General features: G+C 40.0%; 1 protein-coding gene across 2 annotated transcripts; it reads left to right on the top strand.

Annotated features, from left to right (window-relative positions):
- Positions 1-1,125: 1,125 nt before the first annotated feature.
- MORF4L2 (mortality factor 4 like 2) lies at positions 1,126-13,161 on the top strand. Of its 2 annotated transcripts, none has more exons than XM_012727212.1 (4): positions 1,126-1,189; positions 3,881-3,969; positions 10,300-10,404; positions 11,603-13,161. In XM_012727212.1, exon 4 carries the CDS (start codon positions 11,627-11,629, stop codon positions 12,494-12,496), a length of 870 nt encoding a protein of 289 aa, XP_012582666.1. In that variant the 5' UTR covers positions 1,126-1,189; positions 3,881-3,969; positions 10,300-10,404; positions 11,603-11,626; the 3' UTR covers positions 12,497-13,161. The 2 variants fall into 2 exon arrangements, with proteins under 2 accessions (XP_012582666.1, XP_004685721.1); XM_004685664.2 differs by lacking the exon at positions 1,126-1,189 and adding an exon at positions 2,388-2,490.
- The last annotated feature ends 379 nt before the right edge of the window (positions 13,162-13,540 follow it).

The raw sequence follows: 13,540 nt of genomic DNA, 5'->3' as shown, positions 1-13,540 counted from the left end.
AGATATATATATATATATATAATTTATAATTTCACTTTACATCCTGTAGCACCCTCTAGTGGAGTGTACAAAATAAGCATGGCATTTCTGTTCTCCAGTGATCTGGTTTAAACCTGTGTCCATTGCTATCACCTATCAACAGGAGAATTCGTTGTAACACCAATAGCCAACCTATCCTTAGAATTTGATTCATTAAATTTGAAATGCAGCCTGAATTCAGACAACCTGCCAAGTGATAACAAGACTACTAATGTGTCTGAGAAACCTACTTTAAGAAACACCCCATCCTGTCTGCCCCTCCATGTAAGTGTAAGTGCAAGTATGTATGACCGATAAACAAAAGATGTAGACTTTTGTAGTTGATTTGACCATATCAACAACCCATCTCGTAAAGATTTTTTGAGAAATAAAAGAATATCCATATGTCGAATATGACATAGTATCGAAAATATAGAAAGTAAAGCAAAAACTGAGGATTGCAGAACATAAACCATTTGCCCAGAATCTCAGAGCAAGCTAGTGGTGGAATGGGGTTTAAAATTAGGTGTCCGACTCTAATGAACTTGTAACGTTTAGCAGTATAACTACCAAAAATAGGGTGCAGATGCACATATCTAATAAAATTTCAACAGGAAAAGAAAATCAGTTTTAAATACCAGGGTCCAAGTTCTTACCCGTATTTACTGACTAAACAGCCATCTATATTTTCCATGTGGGGGGAGTTGTGCCCATTTGAAAAGAACAGGTTAGAATCTTCATAAGCATCAGTGCCTGGGGGTCTTTCAATTCTGACCTCCAAAAAGATAAAAAAGAAAAAAAGAGAGACATGGAGGAGCCACTGGTTTTTTTTTAAGGCGGCAAGAAATAAGGAAGAATTTCTTTTTTACCTCTGGCCATATTGCTCAACCTGGTAGGGCTATTTACAGAATTTCATTTGATTTTTCCCTCTGGCCAAAAAATGACCCCTATAGACTATAAAGTTCAGCAAACCAGCAAGAACTGGGGGAGTGAAGGGGGAGGCACACAAAATCCCATCATTCCAAGGACCAAATAGCCAATCCTTTGCTAGGATTTGGCGGCATCTTGTGGCAGACGCGAAGATATAAACTTCACCCAGAGATCTTTCTGGAAAATTTATGGAGTGCGTACTTGCCTGAAGGTCACTGTGCTCCGAGATCGGGACAAAAAGGTAAGTGAGCCTCAGCCTCAAAAGAAATTCGGAGTCCTAGGTAGACAGGAAGGCGGTCGTATATATTCTCAGCAGAAAAAGGTGCTAGAGAATTGCACTCAGGGGAGACAGGAGGCTGGGTGGGGGGGAAAAAGGGATACTAGAGAACAGAGAAGAAGCTGTTCCTTGGAATTGCTGCCCGGGAGTGGGAGGGCGTGGCTCGCTGCCACTGGAGGGCTGTGAAGCGAGCAGATTTTGGCCAGAGAAAGGTGGAGAGAAAGTGTATTTTTACGGTCTAAAATGGACTAGCTAGGAGAGACAAAATTATTCCCAGTGGAGGAAACTTTATTCGTTATAGGCGCCTTGCCTCCATTATTTTACTTTTTATTCAAACAATTTTCGAACAGGTAGAGAGCGATCGGCAGAGAGCGAGCGCGCGGTCGCACACGCGCACGCCCTCGCCATGTAGAGCGCGTGCGCGCGCACACGCGGACAAGCCCCACGCTCGGGACGCGCGGCTGCGCACACCCAGCACCTCCGGCGCCAAGAGAGCCGGTGTGCGCGCACTCCTCAACCCCAGAGCCCCGCGAGCCTACCGGGCATGCCCACGCTGACTCGCACACCACGCGCCCGAAGTACCCACACCACTAATGGCACCCACATCGAAACCCCACCTGTCTTTTTTTTTTTTGGCTCCGCAGATTGCGCAATAATTCGGGGGTGTGGCCCCCACACTTGACCTCGCGCTTCCCCACTCGCGGGAACTTTAGCTCATTTCCGCCCATCTTGTTCCGCAGGCCACGTAGACACTTCCTCTCCCAATGGAGGGGGGGGGGAACCCATAATGCCTCCTTGCACGAAAAAAAAAAAAAAAGCCGGTGGTCAGGGGAACTCTGGGGCGTGCAAAAGGGCCACGTGAGCACCCTGCCCTATAGACTTCTGACCCAACGGCTGTCGCGCTTTTTGAGGGCGGGATGAGGATCTAAGAGGGCTAACGTCATTGGCCAGAGCGCGCACGAAAGGAGGAAGGGGATTGGTTTCTTTCCAAGCCTTAACCGTGAAGAAGCAGGTTGCTAGCCCCCGCCTTTACTGCGGCGAGGCGTCACGGCTGACGTGCGGGCTTCGTCCAATCATCTGCTTATAGAACATTCTAAAACTTAGACAAGACGACTCTGATTGGCCCAAGGGCGAAATCCCGCCTCCAGGGTGACGTGTCTGCCTATGGATATCAGTTGCCAGAGAAACCTGGCTTTACTATGGCGGTTGGAGGGACGGCAGTGATCACACGTCGGCTGCTGGAAAGAACTGGATTCTCGTTTCAGGTTTCGGGGTGGGGGTGGGGAGGAAGGGTTGACGATTTCCTCTTTTCGTCGCGTATCTAGACAAGATTAACGAATGGCTTCCCAATCGGGCAGAAATGAATTCGCATTCCTGCTCGCCAACGCCCAGCTCGGGTTGCCTCCTGTTCTTTCTGTCGCGGTTTCCATGTTTGTAAAATGGTGATAATAATAGTATCTACCTCAGAGACGTGTGCCTCGGAGGCGTGCACCGTATATTAGTGCGAATAAGGCACTTGATACGAATCCAGGCCCCGAAAGAGATTAGCTATTATTGTGAGGAGAAAAACCCGCGTAACAGAATGAGAAAAAAATAGAAATTAGGTAAATTCGTTTGTTAGTGTTTTTTCCTGCCCCTCCACTTCCCTAGAAGAAATGAGAGGTACAAGGGAAATATATCAATTTTTATCGATGATATAATTTGCTGTTTGAGAATTAACTGAAAATAGCGGGGATTGGAATTTTCCATATTGAAAAGTTTCAAAAGGGGGAGGGGGAGACGCGAGCGATCTGAAGATAAACCACATGCGACGGAGTAGGCCTTGTTTGGATCCTGATTCGAACACACCGTCTGTTTAAAAAAAAAAAAAAAAAACAGTATTTTAAAAATGAATCGCGAAAATTTTAAAAGGGATACGATATTTGATTTTTTTTAAAGAATGATAATTGATGTCGGTTTTTTAGTCATAATGGTATTGTAGCTTTCAAATTCGTAATTTCATATTTTGTAATACAAATATATTTACGAGTTACACGATATTTGTCGTTTATAGTCTGGGATTCGCTTCAAAATGCGTTGGTGATTAAGATTTACTTTAAAATAATCTCAGCGGTAGAGGCGAGTGGGGAGGGGTATTGATAAAACAGAATTAGCCCTAAATTAATTATCTTTTAAGTTGGTGTTAAGCATATAGGGTTCCTTATATTATTCGACACTCCTTAGTATATGGTTGAAATTTTCCCTAATAAAATACAGAAATTCGGCTATTTGGTGAGCTTAAAAAAATCGGAGTGGGGGGGAGCAGTGGGTGGGGTTATAGATGAAACAAGATGGCCTTCAGTTGGTAATTGAAGCTGGATGATGGATTCGTGCTAGGTGTGTAATATCATTCCTTCCACAGTTTTATCAATTTAAAATTACCCTAAATGAGAAGTTTTTTTAAAAATCATTTTATCAAAAAACAGGATAAATATATACAATAAAGTGCTTTTAGTTATAAAATCACAAAAAAGGAAAAGTAGACACTTGTACATAATTTATCAGCTTTGCTGTCCTTCGTGCATGATAAAATGCATTGATTGACTGATGGAGAAGACCATTATCTTACATCTTTTTATTTTATGTCCTTTCCTGTCCCCTTGTTTGACCTTCTAGGCGATCCTCAGAAAAGCTAAGTTTGCTGTATAGTAAGGATCAGAAAATCTGATCCTGATTGCAGGATCTTCTCTCATTACAGACTCTTGGTAAGTGCTTCCCTTCTCCTGGCCTCAGTTCTCAAACAAGATAATTCCACATCACCTTTTAACTAGGAATATTTTGAAGATTTTAAGTGCTTATCTGGGAAAGCACTCTTAAATTCTACGGGAAGGATGGGGCTAAGTATACTGGTGCTTTCTGTATAAGAAAGTGTCTTAACTGTAATCTTGCACTCCTTGATAAAATATGCCACAATTGATCCCCTGTAGTTAGTTTCACACATATATCCATTATTTTTCTTTGTGGCATGCCATACACTGCATATTTAGTGGGTTAAAAGCAAATACTGGCTTCTTAAATTTAAATATTCCCTCTGCCACTTAAGTATTTGATTCTAGGCAACATATTTATTCTATTTGTCCTTAAATTTTCACATACGTACTGTTAAAGGGGATTCCATATATGTTAAGTACCAGGACAATACTTGGCACATGTAAACATTTAATAATAATTATGGCTCTTGGTCCTTCTGGTACATTCTGTTTTACATACACATACTTCTCAATGCAGTAAATAATAATTCTTGGAAAATAATATTGTTGGTTTTTCTCCTGATTTTCCAGAAGCAGCAGTTGCCACTAGAACTGAGTTCTGAAATTTATGACTTCTGGCTTGTTCTAACAATTTTTTAAAAATTTGAGTTTATTGGTCATATTTATTTGTAAGGAAAATTTTCCAGAAACTGTAATTTTAACTAGTAAATTATATCATAATCTGCTAAAAGCTTTTATAACAATTCCTCCTTTGTCTCAGATTTTAAAAAACTTGTTATAACATAAATGAAGTGTTCTAAGGTCCAAGAGAATTGATATAAATGGAACTGACTGAACATTTAAAGATTTATTCTAACAAGTTGTACACATATGCAGAGATGTTAGTATTTGAAGTCTGTGCTCCTAAATGGCGGGTCACCACTGCATGTGGAGATGAGGGGAGGTTTTTCAGTCTTGGCAACTTCATTTTCTCCTGGAGTCAATATATTTTCCTTCTTGTTGTTTTTTTTCTTCTGAAAACTAGTTTGTGGAGGAGGGCACTGCCCTAATGGAAAAGATACAATGGCTGGCTAGATGTACATGTTTTTGCAGAGAACACTGAGTACTACTGCTCAAGGCCTAAAGGGAGAGAGGTAGAGTGGCCAATAGGAACTCAGAGAAGACCAGAGTAGCCTGAAACAAAGTCTCAAGTGGGGAAGGACCTTGGCCTGGGCCTCCCAGGATGTGCTGAAGGGAGGTTCCCAGTTGAATAGCAGCCTACAAAGTCTGATGCACAGTGATACTAAACTGAAAAGTGCACTGAGGGTCTGACATGCATGGATAGGAATAAATAAAAAAGCCATTGTAAATTTTAAACCTATTGTAAATTTTTAGTCACATAATTGATTAATGAACACATCCTCCTTGTAAAAAGTATTTTAAAACTATAGTGTGTATTCAAGTTTCCTTTGCTCACTGCCCTCAAGTCCTTACTTTCCAGGAGTTAACCACTATTTGATGTTCAGAGCCCTCTAAATTATGTACCTGTTCAAAAGATGTATATAGGTATATATAAAGTGTGTTGTGTGTATACATACATACATATGTACAAAATATGGTGTCCCCCTATAGGTACTGTTTGCAACTGGGCTATTTTCAACAAAATAATCTTAGTTGTCTTCATGTCTGTTACAATAGTTGTATTTCATTGCTTTCACAGTGGCATTCCTTTAATTAGAATGATATTCCATATTGTGGATATATACCACATTTTGTTTTGGAAAATTACTATAGATAGTCCTCTAGTTTGGCCCCAGTGTTTTGCTTTTCAAATTATGCTGCATCAGATATCCTTAGAACCTATTTACAAGTAATATTCTAGGGAAACATTTATGTCTTTATAATTAAACTAATGTGGTGGTGTGAGAACAAGGATGTTACTCTTTTGATATGAACAGATGACCTAATAACTGTGATATCTTTAAAAGTTGAATAATCCAAAATCATTGGAAAGAAAATACCTTAAAAGATCCATATGCCATTAATAATTACAAAGTAGCAAGCTATTCAAATCCAGTAATTAATGTTAGGAAAAATCAGTTACATATTTGAAAGAAATAGAAAAATGCCAAGAAATAATACAGGAAGCCATTTTTATAATGATTTGGGAGCATTTGCCTAAGCATGACATAAATGCCAGAGTTCACAAAAGGAAAAGATAAGTTTGTGTGATTTATACATACAGATAGACACACTTAGAAGAAAATAGCAGTTTGGACAAATTATTTTCAACATTAAAAAAAACTGTGTAAGTAAAAATCAGAAGCAACCTTAGTGAAAAGGACAAAAATATTCACATAAGGAAAAAAGTACATATGAATGTGAAAAAATGCTAATCATGAAGTCATAAACATTACATGTTAACTAGGCAAACATGTCTTTTCCCCCAGTGTTGCTGAAGGATGAATGATCTTAACATTTTTGCTGAGTACAAATTAAAGCGGTTCTTTAAAAATTGAGTTTGCTCTATCTCGCCAAAGTTGAAAATAAGCAAAGACTTCAGTTACACTTCCAAGAACATGTCCTCCAGAAATACTTAACACTCTAACACACCTACCTATACATAAATTTATATTATAGCATTTCTGGAATAATCAAGAGTTGGAAACCACATCAGTGTCTGTTAATATGGGACTAGCTACACTATGGCACCTAGATTACAGAATGATGTGGGTATTAAAAACAAGTTAGGTACAAGCAGACTAGAAAGGTGAAAGTGAGGAAAAATTAAAGCCATGTAGCTCACATTTGTCAAAACAAATGCATGGTGCACGGTTGTGTAAAACTTCATTTTAAAGGTACTTTTGTGAATGTGTGGTAAGATGTGAAAATAGGCACATTCTGGGATTGAGGTCGGGTCGGGTAGGGGAGGTTGTAAAGGGAGCATGCCTACATCATATTTTTGGTATTCATATGAATATTAAAGGACAGACTGCTTAAAATTGGTTACAATTGGGGGAAATAAATGGGTTTTCAGTTTATGAGTTAATATTCTGGATGGATGAGAGTATTAAATAAAGATGTCATCTTAGAACTTCACGTTTCGTCCTAAAAATTAAAAGAAAAATCAGACTTAAAATAGGGGAAATACTTGCCCCTGAAATGACAATTTTTGATGTATAAACAAATATTAAATATGTTAAAGGCACTATGAATCAATGCAAAATTAGTAGGTAGAGGGCAAGTTAAATATGAATGGCTGTTATGCATCTTTCTAGTGATAATCACTTGATAAATACAAAATGCACTTAATAAAGTTCACAGGATTTGAAATGAGGGTAACAAGTGCTGATTAGAGGTGTAATTTGCAAGTTTACACTATCTGTGAAAATGGAAATTGGTCCGACTCTTGGGGGAAGTAATATGGCAGTGTATTAAGTTATACCACGGCCTAAGTCTGGGAATCAAGAAATGAGGGTAAAAATGTTTTATTGGATAAATGGGTTGGGGGGAAGGTGGGTGAAGGTCTCCGAGAAGAGGGTAGTTAAGTAAATGAAAGTGCTCATTTGATGTCATATGATAAAGCTCAACATGGATGCATATTGAAACCTTAGCATGGGGACGTTACAGGAAAATATTTTGAAGGGAAGTTTTAAGATTGGATGCCCACTGTGAGTTTGCCTCTTTAAATCAGCTTTGAACAGGAGTTGAGGATGGATAGATCAGGGAAGTTTCCTCAATGTCTGGCCTGCCCTGGAGCTAATTTAGGACACAAGTGGGAATATGGTAACTGTTGTCCCTAATTTGTGCCTTCCATTCTCTTTGTTGAATCACTTCCCAGATTTTTATTATCATATACCCACTGATGACCTAATTGCTCCTGCAAAAAATGCAAGATATGTGTAACAACCTATGGCAAATGGAAAGTAGTTCCACAAGCAAAACAAACGTGAAGCATTCAGATAACTGCTAAGCTGGAGTCCTCATGCAGCTTCATCCAGTATTGAAGGTGGGAGAGAAACATGGGCTAGAGTAGTTGATGGAGCTTAAAGTGGAAATTAGCCTGACTTACTGAGTGAGATAAAGGAAGCATCTTAAGGGACAGAGTAGATCTAAGTCTAAATGTGAATAAAACCTGAAACGGTGTAAACTGGCAGGTTCAAAGTTTAAAACAACTTGAAATAAAGCAGTCCAAGTCATTGGACAGTTGTTTAGAAAGGCTGTTTCCCCTGGCTTTATGCACACTGGGCATTATTCACTAATGCGGGTGCTTTTTTACTCAGACACTTCAACTTGGGACTTTTATATGGCAGAATTTGTAGAGGATGACAACCTCACCCAGTTAATGAGGATGAAGTTGAATACATTTGTAGTTTTCTTGCACACGAGTTTATACAAACAACACTGAAGTTACACAATAGGTTCAGCTGTCATTGTCAGGTTCCTAAGGAATTGCGGGTGACCAGCAAGTCTTACAAAACAGTTCTCTACAGCTGGGTCCTATTGCTGTGTGTTTTACAGTCTGGTTGACACTGAGCCATCTTTCTTTAGTGTTCTTATAACTTGTTAGTGTAAGCTCTGTGTTCACGTGCCCCGAGGTGGGATTTCTGGAGTCATCTGTATTTTGTAATATCCTCAGATACTATGTCCCCTCTGTTCTGCTCACAATGATTATTTGGTTTGGGTATTTTAAATTTTTTTTGAAGATCGATTTGTGCATACAGAACTGGGGTACAAGCCAGAGGTGCAGGGGCGGTGAGAAGATTCATTGGAGACAGAGTTGGGAGCAGCAGGCAGGTCAGGAGAGGTCTTAGGTGCCTGGGTGGAGGTCGGGATCGAACCTCCCAAGCTGTGCTTTAACCCACTGTGCACCACCAGCAAGGGCCTTGAGTCTTTATTTTTTGAAGATTTATTTTCTTATTTATGAATTCAAGAACTGGGATATAGACCAGAGGTGAAAGGGAGTGAGATGATTCACCAGAGACGTGAGCAGAACAGGCAGGTCTACTGAAATACATTGCTGGGGAGCAGCAGGCCAGACAGGATAGGTCTTCTGTGCCACGTGGGTCAGCTCCCTGGCTGAGGATGGAGCTCAGGCTCCAGTGGCTGGTGATAGCTCAAAGAGTGCTGAGACTTTAACCCTTGCATCACCAGGGAACTTTTTTTTTTTTTTAAGAAGAGGGAAGGTTGACAGCTGATGCCATAACACACTGGCCACTGCTCCGCAGAAGGTAAAGGTGGACAGACTCACTATTTAGTCACAGTTTTAGATGTCCTCTGAGGCCATCTTCACCACCTTTACTAAGAGCTTTTATGCACTTTCTGCTGGAGGTTTCTATTTAGTGAACATGATAATACCCACACTTTTCCCAATAAATGGCTTCCCTGATTCAGGTTTCTGGTTTTCTAGCATATCTTCTCTTTCATTTCCCCATGGGGCTTCTCTGACAGCCACCCACATCATGTTAAGGACTACCAATTGACTGTAGGGCTATTTCTGGGTGATAAAGATGAGTAACCAGGGAAACTACTGGTCCACCATCAATTCTCATTCTCTTCTAGTGGTCATCCTGATTTTCTATACACCTGCTTTCCTGTGTGCTTTGTGTACACATGGTTGAAAGTAGATGTGTATAGATCACATTTTTATTGAAGAACCATTGTTAGGCATCCATGCTAGTGTTTTGATAGTATGGGATTCCTCTCAGGTGGGTAGCTGTAGCATTCCCATCACCATAATCCATTGTGCTCCCCATTCTGCCCCCCATTCTCATTGTTCACAAGAACTGTCAGAAGGCTGATGTATGTATGTCTGTCAGCACTCTAAGGTCTTACTGTACATATGCAGACTGCCTGTTGGTAATATAAATTGAGCATCTTTCCATATCAGCAGGTGGAACACTGCATTATTTGCATGTTCTCCCATAGTATATATAATTTATAAATATAGTATCTATATAATTTATATTGTCATTTCTCTGAGGTTATAAACCAGAGGATTATAAATAACACTATAGCAAACATCTGTATCTCTATTCACATGTGCAGGTATTCCTGCTAAGTACTGTGCCAGCTGTTCACATGAAATTCTGAGCCAGAATCTTTGAAGGCTAAGTAATTTGCCACACCCCATAGATGAGACAAAAGCTAAGAGAACTTGCCTAAGGTCTCCCAATTCAAATGACAGGGCCTAATTGAAGTAGAAGTATGTCAGTAGCAGAACTCTTTTTTTCTGATAGCATAACTAAACCATGATTAGGTTATAAATTAGATTACTTTTTCTTTTGCCCAGTTTTTATTTCACAAAAGTTTTATCTTCACTGTAGATACCTGCTTTCTTTTTAGGTTGTGTCTCCCACCTCATTCTTCCAGGCCATCCCAGAAGATCTGTAGGATTCCCTCTGGGAAAACACTAGGAGTTCTTGGAAGGGACAGAAGGAAGAGGATTATGTAAGTCAAAGGAATTGTTCCATCTGTCACACCTTAAGAATGATAGAATACTGTTCTTATCATCTTTATCTTACTAGCCTGCTGATACATTTTACACTGTGCTGTAGATTATTTTGTTCCTGCCTTGAATCAACTTTGACTTTCAAAATAACATACTACTCTGGTCATTACTTTATGTGCAGGTTCTCTGCTCACCCCTTATATCTCATTCTTTCTTAGGTTTTTCCAGAGTTCCATAGTTGGTTCAATTTTTCTTCCTCTATTCTCCACGAGTGATTTCATTGATGCTCACTTCCAGCTACATGATGATTACCCAGATCTTCATTTCTGACTGACCTCTCAACCCGAGCTTTAAAGTCATATGTTTAACTGTATACCTCACACTTAAAACATAAGTCCAGAACTCAACTACTTTCCCCACTAACCTGTTTCCTCCTCTAGATGCAGTCTCATTGTTGAGGATACTCATGACTTACCCACCTATTTTCCAAACTCAGAGTCATCGCTGGCTTCTCCCTCAACTAGTTTTATCACCTCCAGCAAGCGGTGTCATATACATTTCTTATTTGTGCCATACCTCTCATTGTACTAAAACCTTGTTTTATAATTGTAACTTTAAATATCTGAACCTCTAGCACCTGAAGCAGATGAGCTTGACAACTAAATAGATAATAAATGTATGAATACCTATTGCCTATTTTAAAATTACCCAGGCATAAAAGCTTGTAGAGCCACCTTTGACTCCTTCATTTACCAGTATTCAGTTTTTCTTGATATCACCCTAATGCAGACTTACCTAGACTTATATGAGAACCTTTAGTGATACTCATTTTTTCATCTGGTCAACTAAATTAATCTATATTTCATGTCATTTTTCCTATTCAAAGGTCTTAAATGTCAACTTCACTGCCTTTTGTAGTTGCTTTCCTACTTAATTCATTCTTTGCCTAAAATTATAATCCAGTTGTTGTCATTAAAAAAAAACTAATTTATGGGCAGGTCTGATTAGTGAGTGTGTGGGCAGAGAGGTGGGAGGCAGTGAGGATCAGAGAGAGAGGAGGTAGAAAGTGACTTACAAATGATCCTGAAATCCACATTCCATGACAGTAGCATGTGTTGTGCTTTGATTCTGTATGAAGTATAGTATGTTAAAGGTCACCATAGAAAACAACCCAGTAAAATATTTTATATATTACAGTGGTTTGAATAAAAACAGGGTTGAATGAGTTCCAGAAAGCAGGGTTCTCAAACTCGTGGACAACAATCTGCAGAAGAAGACAACTTTAAAAAACCAACAAGAAGCAACATGCAGAGAAGCAAGATGAGAGGAGCCTCCTCTGGAAAGAAGACAGCTGGTCCACAGCAGAAAAATCTTGAACCAGCTCTCCCAGGAAGATGGGGGGGTCGCTCGGCGGAGAACCCCCCTTCAGGATCTGTGAGGAAGACCAGAAAGAACAAGCAGAAGGCTCCTGGAAATGGCGGAGATGGTGGCAGTACCAGCGAAGCACCTCAGCCACCACGGAAGAAAAGGGCCCGGGCAGACCCTACTGTGGAAAGTGAGGAGGCGTTTAAGAATAGGATGGAAGTTAAAGTGAAGATTCCTGAAGAATTAAAACCATGGCTTGTTGAGGACTGGGACTTAGTTACCAGGCAGAAGCAGCTGTTCCAACTTCCTGCTAAGAAAAATGTGGATGCCATTCTTGAAGAGTATGCAAATTGCAAGAAGTCGCAGGGAAATGTTGATAATAAGGAATACGCAGTTAATGAAGTTGTGGCAGGAATAAAAGAATATTTCAATGTGATGTTGGGCACTCAGCTGCTCTACAAATTCGAGAGGCCCCAGTATGCTGAAATCCTCTTGGCTCACCCTGATGCACCAATGTCCCAGGTTTATGGAGCGCCGCACCTACTGAGATTATTTGTAAGAATCGGGGCCATGCTGGCATATACGCCCCTTGATGAGAAAAGCCTTGCATTATTGTTGGGCTATTTGCATGATTTCCTAAAATATCTGGCCAAGAATGCTGCGTCTCTGTTTACTGCCAGTGATTACAAAGTGGCTTCTGCTGAGTACCACCGCAAAGCCCTGTGAGGGTCTACTGGCCACTCACTGTTATGTCTGGTATCTGTAAACACTCTTTTTGTTCTTAGTCTTTTTCTTGTATAATTGATGTTCTTTAAAATTGTTAATGTATAACAGGGCTTATGTTTCAGTTTGTTTTCTGTTTTGTTTTAAACAGAAAATAAAAGGAGTGCGAGCTCCTTTCTCATTTCAAACTTGCTACCAGTGTATGCAGTAATTAGACAAAGAAGAAACATTCAGTAGAACATTTTATTGCCTAGTTGACAACATTGCTTGAATGCTGGTGGTTCTATCCCTTTGACACTACACAATTTTCTAATATGTGTTAATGCTACGTGACAAAATGCCCTGATTCCTAGTGCCAAAGGTTCAACTTAATGTATATACCCGAAAACCCATGCATTTGTGCTCTTTTTTTTTTTTTTTTATGGTGCTTGAAGTAAAACAGCCCATCCTCTGCAAGTCCATCTATGTTGTTCCTTAGGCATTCTATCTTTGCTCAAGTTGTTGAAGGATGGTGGTTTGTTTCATGGTTTTTGTATTTGAGTCTAATGCACGTTCTAACATGATAGAGGCAATGCATTATTGTGTAGCCACGGTTTTCTGGAGAAGTTGATATTTTAGGAATTGTATTTCAGATCTTAAATAAAATTTGTTTCTAAATTTCAAAGCAAGTAATTTGCAGTGTGCCTTTAATGTTACTGAGGCTGAGGAGTCAGCAGGCTCAGGGAAAACATAGCGGTGTCAAACAAGAATTTGGACCCCTGTGTTGGGTGAGGAGACGTGGAATAGGCCTGGCATGTTCCTTCCTTTGCCCTGGGAGTTGCTTCTCAACGGGGTTGCATCTTCCTACTCTTAGAAGAACCAGTTTTGTTCTGAGGCTCCTGCCCCTGTGAGTTGTGCTGCTATGACAGGCTCTGTAGCGGTACTTGAGAGTCCCTTACCCATATGCAGAGTACTGTTTGCGCTTTTCCACCAGACGATGCTTGGGCAACCACCTTCAGTAGTGCTTCTATTAGAAATACTGGGAGATTTGGAGCCAGAAATGACAGC

The sequence above is a fragment of the Condylura cristata genome, unplaced genomic scaffold, assembly GCF_000260355.1.
Source record: "Condylura cristata isolate star-nosed mole 26May11 unplaced genomic scaffold, ConCri1.0 scaffold00019, whole genome shotgun sequence".
NCBI classification, from domain to species: Eukaryota; Metazoa; Chordata; class Mammalia; order Eulipotyphla; family Talpidae; genus Condylura; species Condylura cristata.
This window is presented reverse-complemented; position numbering and strand designations above follow the sequence as displayed.